Source organism: Phacochoerus africanus, chromosome 6 (assembly GCF_016906955.1).
Source record: "Phacochoerus africanus isolate WHEZ1 chromosome 6, ROS_Pafr_v1, whole genome shotgun sequence".
Lineage (NCBI taxonomy): Eukaryota > Metazoa > Chordata > Mammalia > Artiodactyla > Suidae > Phacochoerus > Phacochoerus africanus.
In genome coordinates, this window is record NC_062549.1 from 81551802 (window position 1) to 81574034 (window position 22233).

Consider the following 22233-nt stretch of genomic DNA (forward strand, 5'->3'; position numbering starts at 1 on the left):
GGATGGCCAGGAGTTAGCTTAATATTTATAAAAAGATAGGAGAGAGGGAGAGACAAAGACAGAGGGAGACGGAGGAAGAAGGAGAAGGAGGAGGAAGAGGTAGAAGATGAGAGGAGGATGAGGATGAAAGGAAGGTATGAAGGAAAGGAGGGAGGGGGAAAGAGAGAAGAATGGAGAATGTAGCAATAATACCCTTGGTCAGTAACTGTTTTTCTCAGGGGAGGTGTTAGGAAAGGGGTGGGGAAAGAGGAGCAGAAGAGGTGGGGGAAGGGGAGGGAGCAAGGGAGGGGAAGGATGTGAGGCTTGGTTAGATAAATAAAAGAAAGTAAGACTTTCTGGAGACAGTGAGCAGTCTCCCTGCACATTCAGCCTTGGGCAAGCCCGGAGACCCCTGGTGCTGAGCTGAGAGGCTGAAATTCTACGGAAGCATTAGAGAAGGGCCAACCAAAGCCATGGTAAGCTTTTCAGCCTAAAGGATTTCCAGATGCTCAAACAGAATATCTTCTTGGGATTGCAGAGGCAGGTGGCAAAGGACAAGAAGAAACACATTTTATTTGGGGGGTTTAAAAAGAGAAAACTAAAAATATTGAGTCTAAAATGTGCTCCAAAAATCTCTCCTCTTAGATATGATGATTCCTTCTCTTTGGCTTATCTCTGGTGAGGTTCTTGAAGTACTTTTATCTTGTTGAAATGAGCACTCTTGTCACTAAAATTCTCGGGGGTTACCTGAGAAGTGATACACTTCAGAAAATATGGTTTTAAGCTGTGAAGAAAAACTTGTGGTCTTATAATTTGAGTTGCTCAAAATGTGTTTCTTGTTAGTTGAAAAAAAAGGAACTCCTTTTTTTTTTTTGAGTAACATCTGTTTGGTTACCTAATTCTTTTTGGTTTTTGGAGCATTGACCCATCACAGTCAAGTGTGTGATTTTTAGCATTAAATCTAAACATCAATAGTTCATTAAGGGCCAATGCACACTTTAGAAATATACGTACTATATACCAAATAGCTCAGCAGAAAAATAGATACCCAAAAAAAACCTAAAATGTAGAATACATCAGAAAAGTAACAATTAACAACTTGAGGCTAAAATATGAAAAAAACAACTCTGAATCCATTTTGAGGCAAATTTAATTCTACTTTTTCACACACATTTGAGAAATCTCTTATTTTAGACAGGGTTAGTAAGCATATGTTATACTTTGAACTTTAAGAAAGTTGTAGGCACTGCCTCAAAGTGCTATAAAATTGTGATTTAGCGTATAAATCTGAGTATAATTTTGTATTTTATTTGCAGATATTTCCATGGAAATGTCACAGTGCTCAGAGGGGCTTATGGAATGTCTTCAAGTTGTGGGTCCTGACTATGCTTTGTTGTGGTACGTTATGATATTTGATTATTGCTAAGCTTTTAAAAATATTTATGTCCATCTTTTTGGTAAATATCCACTGGGTGTACATAGTCACAGGTAAAATTATTAGGTAGATAGCTGTTAATTTTACCCTTTCTCTGAACATCTGTTTTCCTCCTCTCACCTTTAATACTTCCCCAAAAACCTCCTAACCTCGCCCCATCCCCCACTGCAGGGTTTATTTTATGACATACTTTACTCATCAATTGTAACTGTTTCCCAGTTCTCTGTATATTTTTGATATGTTTAATTTGATCAAGATTATGTTTTCTTTGCCTTTGTTATTCCTTTCCCAGAATCATAGGGAAATTATAAAAATTGGATCTATGTTTTCTTTGGAATTTCTCCATAATATTTGCACTACACAGTGAAAACTCAGTAAATGGTGTTGGCTGTGAAAACTTTTACCTTATGGCATAATAGTGTTTCACATAGATCATATCATGCTTAGATGGCATATCTTACTATGGTGTCATTGTATGATTATGTGTTTGTTCCGGTTTCTTCAAAGCCCTCATATTTGAAGCACCCATAAGATTATTAAACACCATCAGCTGAGTATCATTATGTGCAGAACATAATCTAAATCAATTTCATAATCCGACATCATTTGGTTTTGTAAATTGTTCTTTTTTCTTTTTTAGCTAGATCTATAAGTCTTGGGCTGTATACTTTCTCAGGAGTAGCTCTTCCTATGGTAAAACATTGTCTTTTTCATATAAAAAAGATTACTTAAAAGTGTGCCATTATTTCTGTCCTTATTTTGCTTCTCCCTTAGCAACATGAATGTTGCTCTTTAGGAAATTATCTCAGAATAAAAGAGCAGACAGTAAATTTTAAAGTTATATGATATTATACTTAATTAATTTTAAATGTTGAAAGCAACTAAGACAAAGATGAATTTCTTAAATATGTTTGTTCAATTTTACTTAAATTGAGGAAAAAAATTATGAAAATAAATCTAGAAAGCTGCCAAATTCTCTAAAACAGAGCTCTGAGCAAAAGTTTTCTATACTATGGTGAAAAGTTATTAGGACCAAAAGGGTCTAGGTTCTACTTTAAATCTGCAAATGACTGGTCCCAGGGCCTCAAAAAGGTAATTCTCAGCTTCCTCATCTCTAAGTGGCTGGCTCATCCTGCCCGAGTTCTGGGTTCTTTTCAGCTGTAACTGAATCTACAAAGTTTACACTGATGTCTTTCAGATTTTTTTGCATATCATGGAACTGATTGCTGGACTTACCACTATTCTGAAAAACCCATGAACTGGATGAAGGCTAGGAAGTTCTGTCAAGAAAATTACACAGATTTGGTTGCCATACAAAACAAGGGGGAGATTGAGTACCTGAATAAGACGCTTCCTTTCAGTCGTAGTTACTACTGGATAGGAATCCGGAAGGTGGAAGGGGTATGGACTTGGGTGGGAACCAATAAGTCTCTCACCGAAGAGGCGGAAAACTGGGGTGATGGGGAGCCCAACAACAGGAAGACTAAGGAGGACTGTGTGGAGATCTACATCAAAAGGAGCAAAGACTCCGGGAAGTGGAATGATGATGCCTGCCACAAAGCCAAGAGAGCCCTCTGTTACACAGGTAGGAAGTGACCAAAAGGTTCTGCTGTCAGGAAGGGCAGAGGGAAGGGAAGGAAGGGTTCAATCCTCTAAGACTGAATCGTGTCACTTCTGAGTAGTTTTGGTCTGTGAGGCTGGTCCCCATACTCTAAATCTCTACCCCTGATCGATTTACAACAAGATGATAAATATGTGTAGAAAGAAAAGAGGCAGAACTAGACAATCGGAGTTCCTGAAAGCAGAGAGATGAGCTCAGCCAAGATGTCAGATTCATGTCACCTGTTTCCTCCTTGTTTACTTGGTGGCTTGGTGCTATGGGCTTCCTTCTTGGCCTAATCTTATATAATTCTATATTTTGAAACACTGCAGTGTTTCATTATCTGTGGCGTATGAAAATTTCTGTTGAGATAATTACAGCAGTTCCAAAGCCATCTGTATTTTTCCAGGTCATATTTTAACAGTAAAACGTTGTTCATTTGGTCTCTTATACCTTGGACTTGCTACTACTTTAGCAAGTTAAAACTCTCTAATCTTAATTCAGTACTTTCTCTAAAGAAAGGGATTACCAAGCATACTGCAGAAATGATTGGGGTTAGGTCATCATTTAACCTACTTACTACAGTAAAAGCAAAAAATTTCAAGTTTCAGTGTATGTCACTAAGTTTCCCCTAAATGTTATAGAGTGTTAGCATCAGTAAATTCGTTCTCAAAACAAATGTCTGTGGCTGTATGGCAAATATATTACATAAATAAAAAATTTAACATGGTTTTTATGCAAAAATGCTGTGAATGTACAAATAAACTTTTCCTGTTTATTGAAAGAGTCACAGTCAAAAGTTATCTATATCTGAAAGAACTAAAAATTTATTCACCTTTCAATGCTTTATTTATGATCCTCTTAAAGCTTCTTGTCAGCCCAGGTCATGCAGTGGCCATGGACAATGTGTGGAAGTCATCAACAATTATACCTGCAACTGTGATGCAGGGTACTACGGGCCCCAGTGTCAGTTCGGTAAGCCTGTTTCACTTCTTTGTTTCTTTCCATGTAAAGTTACTGAGGCTGTTATTGTTTATGGAAGTTGGTTGGGGCAAAATGATACTAGCCATTCTGAGAAATGAGAAGTTTTGATCAGAAGGCTATGCTTGCACAATATTGTTACCTTTCCGTAAATATTTCATAAGTCAGCATGAAGTTTCAATTCACTTCTCAACAAGTCTTGGTGAGTGCCACAAAGAAGGCTGTGTTCAGATAAAAGCTGTAAGGATTATAATAATGAACCACACATGGTAGATTCCTACCGTTAAGGAACTCATATTCTGGTGAGCTTGTTGGGTTCATTAGAACCCTGAATCTGAAAGAAACGGTACCATTTATCATTAGGAGGGTGAGTTGCCCAGAAGGTAACCTTGCTTTTTTATGTCATCCTCAAAGTCATTAAAGGGCAAGGCCAAAGAGAAAAGGTCACATAATAACACATAGTATGGGTCAGAGAATAGAGTAATAAATCCAACACATTCACTTGGGCTGGGTATTTCAGGGGACACAAAAGGCAAATCTATTTTAGATGCTGCCCTTAAAAGATTGGTAGTTAACTAGAGGAAATTATAGGTGTCCACAATTTAGTTTGATGGAAAGTCAGATAGACTGGAGTAAGCCTGTGGAGACTGAAAACTGCCGAGTGAAGAAATCTGGCCTTTATTTGACAATGAGAGTTCACTTAAGGTTTTAACACCTGCATTTAGGGCAGTTATCCTAGAAGCAGTGCATAAGATGGATTGGAGAACAAAAAGTAAGAAGATAGCATCATTAGGAGTCTATGGAAATCATTCAGACTCGTAGTAGAAACAGAAAAAAAAATACAGAGTAGATTCAAAGACAAGGAGCCTCTGACCTAGAGTCAACTCACTACTGAAAGAAACTTTAAGTCCTTTGATTGATATTGGTTGAGTTTCAAAACTGTGTTTGAAGTATCTGGTGCGTAACATAGAAAATTGTAATAGGAAAATAAGCGATGTTTGCAATGACTAAATAAAGAAGCCAAAATAAATGTAAACGATCAACCAGTTGGAACTGATCTGACTCATCTCACTCAATTCCTGAGCCAAGACTTCTACCCAAAACTTTACCCTCTCTCCATTTCTAAATGTTTAAAAATTCTTATATCATTGGCGTGTCCAGTTCACTCCTTTTTGAACATTTTAACTTTTTTTTGGTCTTTGTTTCTGTCATATCATTCTCCTGGTTTTCTTTCTACCTATGATCATTTCTCCTTGTATTTCTTCATGGGCACTTACCCAATCTCATACACTTATTGTTATTTCCCATCCTCAATCTTTCATCTTTCGCTCTTCTGACTTTACAAACCCTCTTTTGTCAAACCTAGACATTTTTAGATTTACAAACCTGTTTCCAGACCTGAGCTCCAAATATGCTAAGCATAATCTTTGGGATGCCATAAAGACTGAGAAAATCAGTTGTCCCCAGCCAGCTGCCCTCTTCGTATTCCTTATCTCAGTATGTGGTGCCACACTTACATGTGTACTCTGATATAAAACTCTCTCACCACTCCCTATATTTTTGCAAAGTAACACACTAACTCACATTTATAGCTTGCTATTTCTCCAGTTTGTCTTCTGCTTGTTAACCCTACACCATTACCTTCATTATCTTTCCCCCAGATAACTGTAGTAATTTCTGAACTGAGTTTCATCCTTTTTTTAAAATAATGATTTAAATGGTTGTCAAGTGGCAGAGCTAAGATTCAAACCCAATCATCATGTCCTTTTAACACTGCTCAAAGCTGTTTCTTGTCTTATTGAAGTGACTCAGTGTGAGCCTCTGGAGGACCCAGAGCTGGGTACCATGGCCTGTATTCACCCTTTGGGAAAGTTCTACTTCACATCCCAGTGTACCTTCAGCTGCTCTGAGGGAACTAACATAACTGGGATTGAAGAAACCACTTGTGGACCATTTGGAAACTGGTCATCTCCAGAACCAACCTGTAGAGGTGAGTAACTGTTTAGACTCGAGCTTTGTCGTGGCAGTCCTAGGACTGCAAACTGAGAAAATTCAGTAGAGTATTGCTAAGAAGGCTGCATCCTCTTCTGAATCATAATTCAGCCTAATTTAGATTACGTTGTCATGCTTCTCAAAGAAGTCATTGTACTAAAGTTAAAAAGGAAAGCCACAAACAAAAAATAACAATCAAATATCTCTGAGGTTATCTCACTATATACATTTTTTTTCAGCGATGCAATGTGGTTATACTGTATTTTTATATTATTTCATTTTTATTTTTCTCATTGCTAAGGCATAAGCTGTTGGTCTTGCTGAACCACAGTTAAATTTTAGTTTTTCTCTCCTTTCAATAACACATATTTTATGTGGGGTCCTACTTAACACAAAACAGTTTCCTTCTCAGGTGATTAGAGGTCTTTTTAAAATTGTTTTATTTGGTTTAACCTTCAAATCATCTTTTACATTTCTCCTCCATGAACTGTCAGGAGAATAGCAACTTCTGTGAAAAACAAAAACACCATCTCTTGGCTTTTTTTTTTTTTTTTAAATATAGTGTTTATTTTTTTTCCTTCTTTTTTCACTGTCAAGATTATCCCTTTAGGGGAAAGAAAACTGATGATGTCTAAACTTGAGAATTTTTGGTTACCTTTTCTACACTCATACTTTTGACTCACTAGTTTAAGTGATTTAATTCTCAAAAGAACTATCCAAATCATTTTTTGAAATCATAGAACAAATTGACCAACCCGCTGAATTTTACAAAATTGAGTGACTTCACAAAATTGGAATGTTCTTCAAAACTAACTGGGGAGGCTTTAGAATAGGGGAAAGGGGTAGAAATTCTCTACATTCATTGAGAATGTTCCATAGGAGCTCTTGGAGGAGGACAAGGCCAAGTAGCATGGCACTTCCAGCAGAGTTGGAGAGTTACCAGGGCTGGGATAGCAACCTGGAGAAGCCACTCCGTCCCTCTTCTCCCCAACCCCTCCGCTGCCCTGCAAGGGCTTTCTGTGCTCCCTTGGCTTCACCTCTGACTCACCACTCTCCTTCATTCTCAAGAAAATTAAATCTGGAAGCATCGTCCAAAGTCATTCTAGAAATTAGAAATGTCTAGATTCACGTGGATGGTTCCACAGTTGAGTCAGGCAGTTTGGCTAAAACCTTCTGGTCATGGGAGGGTCTCTGCTCAGAAATCCATGTTCTTTCTTTTTCTTTGAAGTGATTCTGTGTGAGCCCCTAACAGCACCTGATTTGGGAAATATGGACTGTAGTCACCCTCTGGCCAGCTTTGGCTTTACCTCCACATGTACCTTCAACTGCTCAGAAGGAACACAGTTAATCGGGGAGAAGAAAACTATTTGTGGATCATCTGGAAACTGGTCCAGTCCTAGTCCGATATGTCAAAGTGAGTAAGTTTGCCCCACTACACTGAAGACTTAAAGAAGTAGCTGATAGATGAGCAGATGGTAGGGAATGACAAATTGAAATTTTAAGTTTATTTTTCTAAATGTATGTGGCTTAAAAATAAATTTGTACACATTAATTTACTATAAAATCTTTGGCTGCTCTTGCCTCTACCTTCGATGACAGTGATTTTTTTTTCTTTTTGGCCACTCTCAACTCCTCCTATCTTAACCTTTAACTTCTAAACTCACCTGTCTCTACTGATTTATTTCTTATCCATTCTTCTATTCCACTACAATCTTACTTCTCCGTTACTCTACTAAAATGTCTCTACAAAAGTCACCAATGACCACCTAATTCCCAAAGTAATGGATACTTCTCAATTATTCCTATGCTGATGCCTCCCAAATCTGTCTGTGCCTAAGGAATGCATCTTCCTTATCACTCCATTGTCTCCCCTGACACAGTGGCTGGCAACAGGTGCTAAATTAATGCATGTTAAATTAGCATGTGAAAGAATAGTTACTCCTGTCTGCCCCTGAGACCATCTGTACCAATAACAGAAGTCTTAAAGAGAAGGATTTGTTTGTAGAAGCTATCAGAGAAGCTGATCTTTCTGTGGCCCAGGGCCAGGGTGTGGGGTAGGGAACCGGAGGACGTGGCATGGGGTCTTTTGGAGAATACTGTGTATCAGGTTTATGGGGCATTTCCTTTTAAGGCTGGGCTGCTGTCTGCTTCCTCATCTTTGTGCAGTCCATTGATGCCCTCTGTTCAGATCCTCAAGGAACTTTCACCTCCTTTCCGTCATACATTTGGGTGTGGAGATGAAAGCACCTTGAAAGGGTTCATCAAAATAATTAATGTGAAGAATCAGGGATAGTCAGACCCAGTGATATGTAAAAGTAAGTCTCTTCAATTGATGGTATCAGAAGATAGGTTTTTTTCATATTGATATTTTTTTCAATAAAGGTCTCCAAGTGAGCTTAGTTCACACTTATTAGAGGATATGTAGATATATCTTTTGACTTATTTGTGGAGGGAAATGGTAGGAATACATCATTTGAATGACAGATTAGTACAGGTCCTTGGCATGTAAACAACACATGTATATGTTTGCACTGCTGATTCCAAGTAAAAGCATTAATAGCTTCCTTTGATTGGAAGTTGCCTGGTCCAGTTCGCTTTTATTTTATTTTTCCTGAAGTCCTATTAGACCTTTTAGCCCTTCTCTGTGTTTCAGAGTCCTAACCATTGAACAGGCCTTGAAGATATAATTACAAGGATGACTTTCTTGCCAAAATTTTTAAATATATGGCCCAGGAATTCCATGGATCACAACTCTGAGGACTGAGGTTCTGTAGGAATTGCACTAGAAAAGTTGGTCTAGGTTTTGCCTCTGTTATAGGTTCATCATGGGCTTTCACATGCTAATTTCCTCATCTGTCAAAAAGAGTCCAATGGGCTATTACCAGAAGATGTAAGGAGGAATAAAGTTTAATATCATGAGAAGGCACTAAGGAAACAATGCTTTGGGTATCATGCCATGTGCCTTACTTGTTTCTCTTTCAGAACTGGACAGGAACTTCTCAATAAATAAGGAGATCGACTATAACCCCCTCTTCATTCCTGTGGCAGTCATTGTTACTGCATTCTCAGGGTTGGCATTTATCATTTTTCTGGCAAGGAAATTAAAAAAAGGTATGTGTGTTTACCTTCATATGAAAATGATGTCACTTTAACGTGGAAAAAAAAAGTAGTAACCCACAGGAAATTAAGTATGAGAGCTTCAACTAAAGCAGGATAGCACGCTCTGGGTTCCATAGCCATCCGTCCTTGGAGGTGTGTGAAGCAGCCCAGTACGTTCTTTCATTAAAATAAGTTGGCTGATTTTTTGCTTTTCACCTGACATGTCTTTTAAAAATGCCTGCTATCTTCAAGGCACCTTGCTAGGGTGTTAACAGACAAATGAGAAATTGTAATGGTTCCTTACTATTATTTAATTCTTTAAAAAGGGTATGTAATCTCTGACCTATAAGAGCCAAGATGCTTTTGATTCCAGTGAAATTCTACTAGGAATTGAACCTAATGTCCCATAAGGTTTTAAAGGCACTGCTCCCACACACAACTAACCTTGTCAAGAGTCAGACACCCGTGTGGCTCCTGACATGTGGAAGTTGCATTGTCCCTTGGGAGAAATCCACACATTTTCTCCTCACTCAGTGTCTATTCTTCTTCTTCTTCTTTTTTTTTTGTCTTTTTGCCTTTTCTAGGGCTGCTCCCACGGCATATGGAGGTTCCCAAGCTAGGGGTCTAATCAGAGCTGTAGCTGCCGGCCTACGCCAGAGCCACAGCAATGTCGGATCTGAGCCACGTCTGCAACCTACACCACAGCTCACGGCAACGCCAGATCCTTAACCCACTGAACGAGGCCAGGGATTGAACCCGCAACCTCATGGTTCCTAGTTGGATTTGTTAACCGCTGCGCCACGATGGGAACTCCTTCTTTTTTTTTTTTTTTTTTTGGCTGCACCCATGGCATGCAGAAGTTCTTGGGCCAGGAATCAAACCCATGCCACAGCAGCCACCCAAGCTGCTGCAGTGACAATGCCTGATCCAATACCAGATCCTTAGCCCTCTGCACTCCAAGAGAATGCCCTCAGTGTCTATTCATTAAGATCACAGCTTTACCAAATGCACCCCAATTCATGTTTCCCCTCCACTCTGGACTAGAAAAGAAAAAGAAACGGGATGAGGAAGGCTGCCCTAAGAAGCTAGTATCTGCTGCTTGGAACAGTAGATGGAACACTACCAGAGAAGAACAGCAACATTCCCCTCACTGCCTCCCGAGTGTGTCCAACAGTCTGTGGCAGGCCGTGGGTGTATGCCGCCACACGTGGTTGAACCAACCTGCTGGTTACAGGCCCACAGTCTGTGGCACACCCTGGGTGTGTGCTGCCACATGTGTTTGAAGTTGTCAGGTAGAAACATTTGCAAGTATGACATTCATGGACATTAGGCAGCTTTTCAGATAGTTCTGCTTCAAGTTCAGGGGCCATCAATAACCTCAGAACAACTGCTGGCCAACTGTTCTGTGTTGCCTTTGGGATCGGTTGATTGCCATTTGAATTTCACTTCCATCAAATGAATTAGTATGTCTTCTGTCCCGTGAACATGTAAAGGCTGCTTCACCACCCATTCTCACTGGTAGTTGCAGGAATACTGTCTACCAATCCCTCACGGTCTTCTGCTGTGACGTGATCTTTCATTCCAAATTTAAGAAGGGTGCTAGATATGTTTCATAACCAACCCAGAAACAAAATGGAGGGGGTGCTGTTGAAAGAACTCAATTAACTAGAAAGTGAGAGCCCTGAGCACTTAAAATGTCTCTCCTGCTGCTCTTGGAACTTCTGCTAAGATTGAATTCCATCATCTTAGATACTTTGTTATTTATTTAAGTATTGCACTAAGGGAAAAAAGAATGAGATTTTCTCCCCACTGTTGATTATCCTCTCCATTGAGACTTAAAACCTGAGCCCCATCATCCTTCCCTTCCTCCTACCTCAGACGAGGATGGTAGGAGTGAGGGGTAGAGAACAGAGTGGGTAATTACACTCTGCCCTCTGGGATAAGGGGACTGTTATCTAAAAAACTATTGGGCTGTGAGTCACCTTAGTAAGGAGGATATTCCCAAATTCCCAAATCTTTTAATAAATGTCTATAGAATAAAAAGAATAGAATTGAAGTCATGTGTATTTAGTAGTGGGGTATGGGCAGGGGGGTGTTTGATATGCAGTGATGAGAAAAGCAGTGGGGCTGTTTTTAAATTTTTTACCTTGGAGTCATTTCTGTACAAGATCTCAAACTGATAACCTGAAAACTGCATGCCCCTACTGTGGAAATCAGTGTGGGGCAAACAGGAAACAGATAACGGGCAGTTAGGCTAGTTACAGTTATGCCAACAAAGAGAACAAGACAAGAGAAGCCCCAGACGATCAATGATTTTGGAGGAAAGTCAGGGTTAATCTCACACTGAATTGTCTTTAGTTGTGAAACACCTTCTGATAGCTCCAGCTTTCAAGTGATTTTTGTCTTTTAAAAATTTAGTTGTAAGCTAGTTCTTTGAAACATGAAGAATGTTTCCTATATTCTACATAGGATCTATATCCTTTATATAGAATATATCCTAGAGACAATTATTAGGAATGATGCATAAGTTCTCAGGCTAAACCCCTAGAGCTTTTCTACTACAATATAACTGATGGACTTTTAAGGATAAAAGTCAAAAGCAATAAATCTGTATGTACACAATATTTATCCATCTGAGAAGTATATAGGCTTTAGGGGTTCAGAAAGCTGGGAAAAGTAGCCACGTACATTTTTACAGCATAGTAACCAATGAAATGACCAGAACCTTGACCCTGTGCTATCCTCAGATGGATCTTCTGAAATTGCATGTTGGCCCCTGCCCTAGTTTTCTTGATATCCTAACTTTAGCTTCTGTGTTCTGAGAATGGAAGAAGGGTGGGCTCCAGAGACATGCCTCCCTTGTACAAGGGGCTTGTCTAGAAATACTTTTTTTACCACTAGCATCTTCATTCTCTAATCAGTCATCATCACTGGCCCTGTTCAGTAAATGAGGAAACTGAGGCAATGCTATTTTAGATCAAATCTCTAAAATTCCATAGCAGCAGGGGCCAGAGTCAGAGATCAGACTCCCATCCAGATGTGCCCCCTAAAACCACTGGTCTTGGAGTTCCTGTCATGGTGCTGTGGAAACGAATCTGACTAGGGACCATGAGTTTGCAGGTTTGATCCCTGGCCTCAATCAGTGGATTAAGAATCTGATGTCGCCTTGAGCTGTGGTGTAGGTCACAGACGCTGCTCGGATCTGGCATTGCTGTGGCTGTTGCGTAGACTGGGGACTACAGCTCTGATTAGACCTCTAGCCTGGGAACCTCCATATGCCACGAGTGCAGCCCTAAAAAGCCAAAAAAAAAAAAAAACCCACTGGTCTTCATATTAACAAGGCTCTATTTTGTTCCCGCAGAAGAATTTTCTATTTGAACTAACACACAGTGTTATAACAGGACTCAAAAGTGAGCACGTGCCTCTTAGTTCCCTTTTCTTGAAACAAAAACTCTTTCAGTAGAAACAGATTCTTGCTCGTGTATTGTTCTGTGCGTCTCATCATTCCTAAAGGAAAAATCAAGTCATATGAAAATGAACAGAATCTGAAATTCATTCTGATTCGGTTCTCCCTGCTCAGGGGCTTTTGGTTCCTGTCACCTGCAGGCTAAATTTTGAAAGAAATATTTAAAATAGTAATTTCTAACATTTTAGAGTATTAAATTTAAACCTCCATATGCCACAGATGTGGCCCTAAAAAGCAAAAAAAAAAAAAAAAAGAAATTGTCTACTTTTGCTGATGCCATTTTTTTCTCTTCTATTTTTAGGCAAAAAGTCTCAGAGAAGGTAAGTTTTATCAGGAAGAAGTTTCTACATCTGTTGATCTCTTCTCTACCCCCTGTAAGGTACTTCCTGTTATAGGTAGACACATTAACTCCTTAGTAGTTATTTACATGGGGTCTCATCCAAATGAAGTTTCCAGATAAAGTAATGAATCTACTAACCTGCCTTAAAAGCTTAGATCTTTTAGTGCCAGTGGAGCTGAATGAATGAATGAATAAGTAATGCTCTATCAAAGTTAGGGCCAGTTAATGTAAAGACAGTTTTTCGGATCACTCCTGAATTTTCTTTGAGGATCAGAAACATTATGGTTTATTTCTTCTTGTCTTAGCTAAACATGAGGGTAATGCTAAATATAGCATTCAGGAAACAGTCAATTTAACAAGCATCTATTGAAAAATTAATGAATCCTGGGCCCTAAAAAGAAAGTATAATTCCCGACCCTAGGCTGTGAATGCTTGGCATTAGAAGGTAAATGATTGTTCTGATAAGCACTGGCCTTCAGAAATGTGGGAAAGGTGGGGAGCATGAATTCTTCCTGCAGCTTCCCCTAAAGAGGCAGTTTATTGGTTTGGTCTTGAACTTCAGATTTCTTCAACTGGAGAAATACATGCATGTGAAACTACAAGGCCAACTTGGCAGAAATGAAGATGGTAAAACATTTCTCACTTTCAGGGTTTAGTGACTTGCTTTGAATTTTAGAAAGGGAAGCGTCAGTCAAAAGAAAAATGGAGATGAGACTTTGGTGACAGCTAGAGTGCTAGACAACAGGGCTCCCTTTGAAAATGCTAGAGGAAATGAAGCAAGATTGTCCCTGAGGAGGCTGTTGTTTTGTTCAGGCGACCATAACACCAATCACAGATTGTTGTTGAGAAGTTCTTAGTAGGTTAGTGAACTGAAGCTTAGAATGCAAAAGAAAAACTGGGGAGACATGAGGCAACAGGGGCTGATTATAAAAGAATTTATAAGCCATATGAAAGAGCATGGACTTAGCCTTGAGGTCTTTGGGGTATTACTATGAGAGGCTGTAGCAGATGAATGCCATGCTGAAATGAGCACCTCGCGAGGATCACTTTGCATAAAAGGATGCCAGCATGGGAGCTGAGTGAAGCAAAATACTGTTTGGAGGCGTTTGAAGTTATTAAGTTAAAGCTGATGATGTCTATCTAGGGCAACAGTAAAGAGGATGAGTTCATGAGATAACTAGTGGTACAATCAAGTAAATACAATTATTAACTGGCTAAGAAAGAGAGAAAGAAGAGAATCAAATCAGTCACCATTGTTCTAATCTGGGAACTGGTGGATGGTTAATCTCTCTGCTATCCTCTTTACTGAGAAGGGAACCCAAAGAATGAGAAGCTTTGGAGGTGACAGTTATGGGTTTGGTTTTGTACCTGTTCAGCTCTAGGTGTCTGTGACTCATCTGTGGTCTGTTGGTTCTATCTGTACCAAAAGAAATTGATTTGGAGGTTCTCACATCACAGAATCTCAGGAACAGGTACAAACACGCAAGATTATGTGCAGTAGAGGCATGGAAGAGGATGTGGGTGAGAGGGCAGGGACCAGAGGAAAGTCAGTATCAGACAAATCAGCTAAGGAAAAGGAGAATGGGAAAAGGTTGCCAGAGAGGCAGAAGGAAAATGAGGAAAGGATGAGGTCATGACTCTTAGGAAAGAAGGGAATGGAAATGATCTCAAATACTATTAGGAGAACCAGTAGGTTTCCATGGATGTAGTATGGTATCAGAGGGAAATTGTTTTCAATGATGAGGTCATGATAGCCAGGGGCTGAAAAATCCATGGAGGTAAGAAAGTGGAGGTACAACATGTACATCATCTCTTGGCTAAAGGAGGTGAGAGAGTCAGGAGAGCTAACTGGATAGGGACAAAGGGTCAGTGAAGTTTCTTTTGTTCTATTTTCTTTTATTGTCCTATCTTCCACTAGATAGTGTAGCTAGGATCCTAGACCCTTCTCTAGGCTGACATCCCCATCTATGTGGGCAGGAAATCCACAAGATATAAAGATTTCTTTCATGCCCACACCCACTGAGTGAAAGTCTTTTCTGGCACCATCTACCCAAAGCTGTTTTCTGGCCACAGGAACCACCTGTGTTTTAATTGCCACTAGATGGAAGCAGATCAATTCAACTTTTTAGATAACCTTGGGGGACAGGAAGAGCTTCTGGCAGGAAGATTATTAGTGTTGGGTTAATCACCATATTAAGCTAATTGCCATATTAAGTTTAATGGTTCACCGATTTTTCAAATGAATCAATCAACCAGCTGTTTATTGAACACCTTTGTTTCGGATCAGTGCTAAGCTTGACTGAGAGACCAAAAGGAGTAAGTCCTTGTGCCTGACCTCAGGGAGATCATTATCTAGTTGAGTTAAGACAGAAAGATAGGAAGAAAATTAGGAAAAACCAAAGCAGAATGTGTAATGGTCAGTGAAGTCTATATTGAAGACAAGACTTTTCAATACAGAAGAAGTTTGGTGATCACAGAAAACCTTATAAAGAAGATGGACCCTAGGTTGGTTTTTGAAGGATAGATAGGATTTAGGTGTATGGGGAGAAGCAGGAAAGGCAATCTAAAAGAGGGAAATGATGTTAAGTGGCATGATGCTGGCACTCTGAAAGCATGGTCAGAGCCCAGTGGATAGAACTACCAAGAGCCCAGGATATATTGGGGGTGCTGTGAACAGAATTTAGAAGGGAAGTCTCGCTCCACCACACAGGTTTGAATTCTTCACCAGACATTCTAAAAGGACCTGGCAAGAAAGAAATATCTGCCCAGCTGCCTTGGGATACTTCAAATTTATTGGACCAAGTGACCATAGAATCATAGAATTTTTGTTCTGAACAGGATCTCGATGGACATGGTTTTCAAACTCTCTTAATAATTGAGCTAATTGAATAACCTTCCTATAGTCCTTGAGCTAGTGACAGTTAGTTTCAGTAATATTAAACATGTATCAAATGTTAATTCAATGCTGTGCACTGTTCTGAGTGTTTTACATGTCTTAAATCATTAAATTTTGCCTACAAATCCTGTGTGTATAGGTATTAATATTTCCATTTTACTGGTGAAGGAAGAGAGAAATTCAATAACTAGGCAAAGCTGAGATTTGTACCCATCTAGATCCAAAGATCATGCTCTGAACCTTAATGCTTCTAGAACTCAGGTATCTTGATGCCCAGGCTGGAGGTGTAAGTCCCAGATACCCTCCTCCTCCAGTAGTGTAATTTTTTATTTTGCACTGAAACCAGTGTGTGATGGCACTGAGGAAGGGTGGGGTGGATGAAATAGGGTGTGTTTCCAGAAAAAGCCAAAGGTAAAATGAACACTATCACACTCAACACTACATATCAGTTTTTGTTGTTGTTTATTTAAAGTCCTTGAACTGACATTCACAGTCCTTTGAGCTTATTCCTATTAGCATTTGGTTGGTGAATGACTGACTCCTAGGGCATTTGTGGTTTCAACTCTTGCTGGGTTATTTTGACTCTTCTGCAAAATGGTTCTGTTTATCACCTCATTTGGTTTCTAGAATCTAAATTCTGCCTGGGTAAAAGCTACACCCAAGATACACAGGAAGATACGATGCCAACCTCAGAGGAGGGTATATGTGAGATTTTGTTTTCAGAAACATTTTCATCTCTATAACTGGCAAGCACGTTTGCAGCTGCTGAACTGTGGTTTACTCTGGCAGTTCATCATGAGAACAGAATCTCAGAATCTTGTTCTCCTTTTGAGAGGTGTTATTAAGACCTACCATATTTGGTTCTCCCCTATTCTTTCCAAGAATGAGACAGTTGTTTTGTGCACACATACATACCACTTTTTTTCTCATGAAACTAAATTTGTCATCATCTCCTTAAATCCTATGCCACTAGAATCAGGCATTTAGAACCACCACCACACCTTGCATGAATTTTGGTTTTCTCTGATTTCTCTATCCATGTGAACATGTTGTCTTCTACTTTTCTGGCTTTCTGCTGTTCAAAATCTATCTAAAATGTCCTTTATATTCACTGGATCTGAAGACAAAGCCTGTACTGCTGAGATTTCTCTCAGTGTGATCTGAGGACCAGCCGCTTACACATTACCAGGGAGCTTGTTAGAAGCCATAAAAAAGAGGTAAATAATTCTATTTGCAGGAACATGGATGGACCTAGAGATTATTTTACTAAGTGAAGTAAGCCAGACAAAGACAAACATCATATGATATCACTTATATGTGGAATCTAACCAAAGTGACACAAATGAATCTGTGTGCAGAACAGAAACAAATTGACAGACATAAAAACAAACTTATGGTTACAGAAGGAGAAAGGGAGAGGGAAATAAATTAGGAGGTTAGGATTAACATATACACAGTACTGTGTATAAAGCAGATAAAAAACAGGAACCAACTTATATAGTACAGGCAACTATATTCAATAATTTATAATAACCTATAAGGGAAAAAAATCTGAAAAGAATAGACATATTTCTATGTCTATGACTGAATCACTTTGCTGTACACCTGAAACTAACACAACATTGTAAATCAACTATACTTCAATTTTTTTTATTACTCAATGAATTTTATTACATTTATAGTTGTACAACGATCATCACAACCCAATTTTATAGCATTCCCATCCCAAACCCTCAGTGCCTCCCCCCAACCCCCAACCTGTCTCATTTGGAAACCGTAAGTTTTTCAAAGTCTATGAGTCAGTATCTGTTCTGCAAAGAAGTTCATTGTGCTCTTTTTTAAGATTTCTCATGTAAATGATAGCATTTGACATTGGGATCTCACTGACTGAGTTCACTTAGCATGATAATTTCTAGGTTCATCTATGTTGCTACAAATGCTGTTATTTCTTTCCTCTTAATGGCTGAGTAAAATTCCATTTGTATATGTACCACATCTTCTTTATCTACTCCTCTGTCAATGGGCATTTAGGTTGTTTCCATGTCTTGGCTATTGTATAGAGTGCTGTAATGAACACTGGAGTACATGTATCTTTTTGAGTCGTGGTATTCTCTGGATAGAAGCCCAGGAGTGAGATTGCTGGATCAACATGTAATCCTACTTTTAGTTTTCTGAGGAATCTCCATACTGTTTTCCACAGTGGTTGCATCAAGTTACATTCCCACCAACATTGTAATAGAGTTCTCTTTTCTCCACACCCTCTCCAGCACTTATTGATTATAGATTTTTTGATGATGGCCATTCTGGCCAGTGTAAAGTGGTACCTCATAATGGTTTTGATTTGAATATCTCTTGTAATGAGTGATGTTGAGCATCTTTTCATGTATTTTTTGGCCATCTGTATGTCTTCTTTGGAGAATTGTCTGTTTAGATCTTCTGCCCATTTTTTGAAGGGGTTGCTTGTCTTTTTGTATTGAGCTGCAGAAGGTGTTTATAAATTTTGAAGATTAACCCCTTCAAATGGGGTCACTTCATTTGCAGATGTGTTCTCCCATCCTGTGGGTTGTCTTTTTATTTTGTTTAGGGTTTCCTTTCCTGTGCAGAAACTTTTTTTTTAAATATTCCATTGTGTATAACTCTGACACTTTTTTAAAAAATTTTTTTTCCCGCTGTACAGTATGGGGATCAAGTTGCTCTTACATGTATACATTTTTCCCCCACCCTTTTTCAAAAAAATTTTTTTTTGGTTTTTAAAAAAAATTTTAAAAAGAAAAGAAATGCAGAATCTCAGCCTCCCCACCCCCTGACTTGAATCAGCATCTATACTTTCACATTACGTCTGGATCATGAGCGTGTGCAAGGGTAAAAACTGCTGCTTTAGGGTTCTTTTCTCATTTTTGTGCCTTAGTGAATATCCTGGCATTTTGTAACTCCTCTGAAAGATAGCTTCTTCATTCCCCTTCTGACCTTGAGTGAATGTTTTCTTTTACTACCAACATTTTACTTATGCACTTTTTAAGCCCTTTAATTTAATTTATATTCCTTTGTTTTTCACTCAGCATGGATGATCCATATTAAACCACCTGGTGTGAAAGGAAATACTTGGGATACTGAAGTATCACTGGATCCTTCAGATCTGTCCATGACAAGTTTTGCCTCGTGGCATCTCCTGCACTGAAGATGAAGTGTGTGTTTTTCAGTGCATCTGAAAAGTTTTCAGCATGAAACTTCAGCCGCTCCGTCTGTTCCCATTTTGCCCCTCATCCGCTCCCCCCACCTTCAGTTGGCAGTTGTAGTCTTTATTAGTTCAGTCTCTTATTCTCTTTTCCATGGAGAAACAAGACCACAGGGAAAAAATTGCTGTGGAATACAAATATACTGATTTTACTCTCTTTCTTGACTCTTGCTTCCAGGTTCAATTCAGTGCTGTATCTGATGACATACACTTCTAAATACAGCAAAAATCTGATATATATGCAACTACAAGCTCACTTTTGTGATACATTTTACCCTCCTGCCCTCTAGTATATTTTGAGAGCATAGTCTTATAAAAAGTTCATAAAATTATCCTGCTTTCTAACTCCAGCAAAGTAATGGGGTTCTGCTCCCAATAGGAAAAATTCTATTGCACCATGGCTTCACCTTCTATAAGTGGAGGCCATCCTATTTAACTGACTCCAGTCTACCACCTCCTTAGCCAACTCCCTTTCTCATTTGGCTGACTTCCACATCATCAACATCTCATGAGCACCGAACAAAAGGAGAGAAGAGAAAGCAAGCTTGCACTGTTTTGTTTGTTCATTTTGGATTTGGGTTTTGATGTCTCTTTTTTATTAACCCAATCTAGATTTCTTGAAATCAGTGTTTCCTTTATGACCACTCTATCATTAATAAAGAAATGTCATTACCAGAATGCCAGCTGTGGGCATCTCTTTGATACTACACAGGAGAGTTAAAATAAGTAGAAAGAATTCTTTGACTTGTGCTGAAATGCTCCTCCTTCCTCACTGCCAGTCCTCACATGTATCTACCTAGATTCTGTCTACTCTTTATGAGTCATCTCAGGCATCCACTATCCTGGCTGCTTTTTTCATAACTAGTCCTTAAGTAGTCCAAACTGTGGCAATCTCCCCTTCCTGACCTCCCACTGAAAAATTAGTCTGTTAACATTCAATTTTGTACCTAAGTACAGTTTTTTTTTTTTTAATGTTGCCTGGTTTTTTATTTTTAAAATTTTGGTATGTATATTTTCTCCCCAGTGAAATTCTACTCCCTGTAAGGGCAGAGATTGTGCCACATACCTGGAGTGTCTAATTCACTACTTGACTCTTACTAAATATCAAATAAATGTATTCAAAATAAATCAGAAAGAGCAAATAGTGTATTGCTGATATGGTTACTGCAAACTCACTCTCCATGGCATGTGATGACCCAAACAGATACACATTTAATGTCGAGGGCCGAATTCTCTCTCTTTTTTCTTTTTTGGTCATGCCCACAGCATGCAGAAGTTCCTAGGCTAGGAATCAAACCCATAGCACAGTTGTAAACAGAGCCACGGCAGTGACAATGCCAGATTCTTAGTCTGTTGAGCCATGAGGGGACTCCAAGGGCTGAATTCTTATCAGAGAATGGGGCCCTGTGTAAAAACTAGTTCAAAATACCTGCTTGCCCTTTGGCCAATACAGCTTTCAATACAAACCTGTGTTTGTTATGAGAATGTTTTTTTTTTTGGTAATGAGTTTATATTCCTTTCTCAAAGCCATCTCAGATTTTGCATTACATGAGGGGTGTCACAAATGATTCTCCATGTTGTGCACCATAAATTGAGGATGTGCCATTCACATTCATGTAGCTTAAAACATATCTCTCAGAGTTGGGCAGTGCACAGACTCATATGGCAGCTCTGACTGCAAAAGCTTATCCAACTAGGACATCAGGAGAAAGAGTGCAAGTGGAGGCTACTTCTTTGGGGTAAGATATAGACAGACTGAAAAACTCGGTCATATGCTTAAGCCCTAAGGCTACTATGTGATCTTAGGAATTACATCATGCTGTATTCCTTAAAGATTCATAAGATTCATAAAAAAGATTCATGGGATTCCCGCCGTGCTCAGCAGAAATGAATCCTACTAGGAACCATGAGGTTGCAGGTTCGGTCCCTGGCCTCGCTCAGTGGGTTAAGGATCTGGCATTGACGTGAGCTGCGGTGTAGGTCACTGATGTGGCTGGATCCCACATTGCTGTGGCTGTGCTGTAGGCTGGCAACTGTAGCTCCGATTTGACACCTGGCCTGGGAACCTCCATATGCTGTGAGTGTGGCCCTAAAAAGAAAAAAAAAAAAAGATTCATAAGATAAATTTCTCAAAGACCTTGGATTTAAACTCCCTAAGACTTAGTCATAAGTATGAAATATGCCTTGTTGACCTCACAGGGTTATTACAATGATTGAGTTGAGTATGAAATTTTTTTCCACCCAAATCTTGACTTTCATGCATTCTTAGTATAGGATTCTGGGTCTTCTCCTGAGATTAGAAGCCAGAAGGGGTCCTTCACTTGTGTTCAAATAGAAACCCACTGCTCAGATTTTCACCACAGATCAGCTCTGCTATGATGGAAGGGAATGAGTTGGGGTATCAGACCCACACTGCTGGAATCCTGCTTCTGGTGTGACCCTGCCAGTCATTAACTTCTCTGAATTTCATGTTTATTTATGAAATGGGGATACCATTGTCTTCCATGTAAAGTTGTGCTCCAGATTAAACAAAATAACCCTTTTCTCCCATAAGCCAGAATATCAGCCTTCATAAAACCAACAGAGTCCAAGGAAAATGGAATGATCCATTCCTCTGGATTTGTTCACCAGAGCTCAGTGGAGCTGGGCTGTATTATTTTAGTTTCCTTAAGAAATATTTTATTCAGGAATTCCCATCGTGGCTCAGTGGTTAACAAATCCGAGTAAGAACCATGTGGTTAACAATTCCCATCGTGGCTCAGTGGTTAACAAATCCGAGTAAGAACCATGAGGTGTTGCTGTGAGCTGTGGTGTAGGTAGCAGACACGGCTCGGATCCCCCAGTTGCTGTGGCTGTGGCCAAGGCCGGTGGCTACAGCTCTGATTAGACCCCTAGCCTGGGAACCTCCATATGCTGTGGGTGTGGCCCTAGAAAAGGCAAAAAGACAAAAAAAGAAAAAAAAGGAAAAAAAATATTTTATTCAATTAAAATTTAATCTTATGACTTTAGCTCTGATGAGAAAAATCTGTCCGCTAAGTGTGACCCACTTCCCATGTGTGGCTTTACTTTTCATTCCTTGGGCTCCCTGAGACTGCTCTGTTCCTTGACTCATGTCTGAAATAGACCTATTCATACTGTGGAAAACTAATAAAGTTATCCTTTAGATCTATGCTCTTCCCCTTTAAAGTTCCTATTCTCTTCCAGCTGACT

The 22233-nt window shown here is 39.3% G+C and overlaps 1 protein-coding gene across 2 annotated transcripts; it reads left to right on the top strand.

Moving 5' to 3' along the window:
- Positions 1-297: 297 nt before the first annotated feature.
- SELL (selectin L) lies at positions 298-20151 on the top strand. 2 transcript variants are annotated; one of them, XM_047783981.1, is made up of 9 exons: positions 298-455; positions 1296-1377; positions 2613-2999; positions 3882-3989; positions 5800-5985; positions 7216-7401; positions 8970-9098; positions 12854-12872; positions 18848-20151. In XM_047783981.1, the coding sequence occupies exons 1-9, from the start codon at positions 453-455 to the stop codon at positions 18864-18866; spliced, it is 1119 nt and encodes a 372-aa protein (XP_047639937.1). In that variant the 5' UTR covers positions 298-452; the 3' UTR covers positions 18867-20151. The 2 variants fall into 2 exon arrangements, with proteins under 2 accessions (XP_047639937.1, XP_047639936.1); XM_047783980.1 differs by lacking the exon at positions 18848-20151 and adding an exon at positions 15603-17055.
- The last annotated feature ends 2082 nt before the right edge of the window (positions 20152-22233 follow it).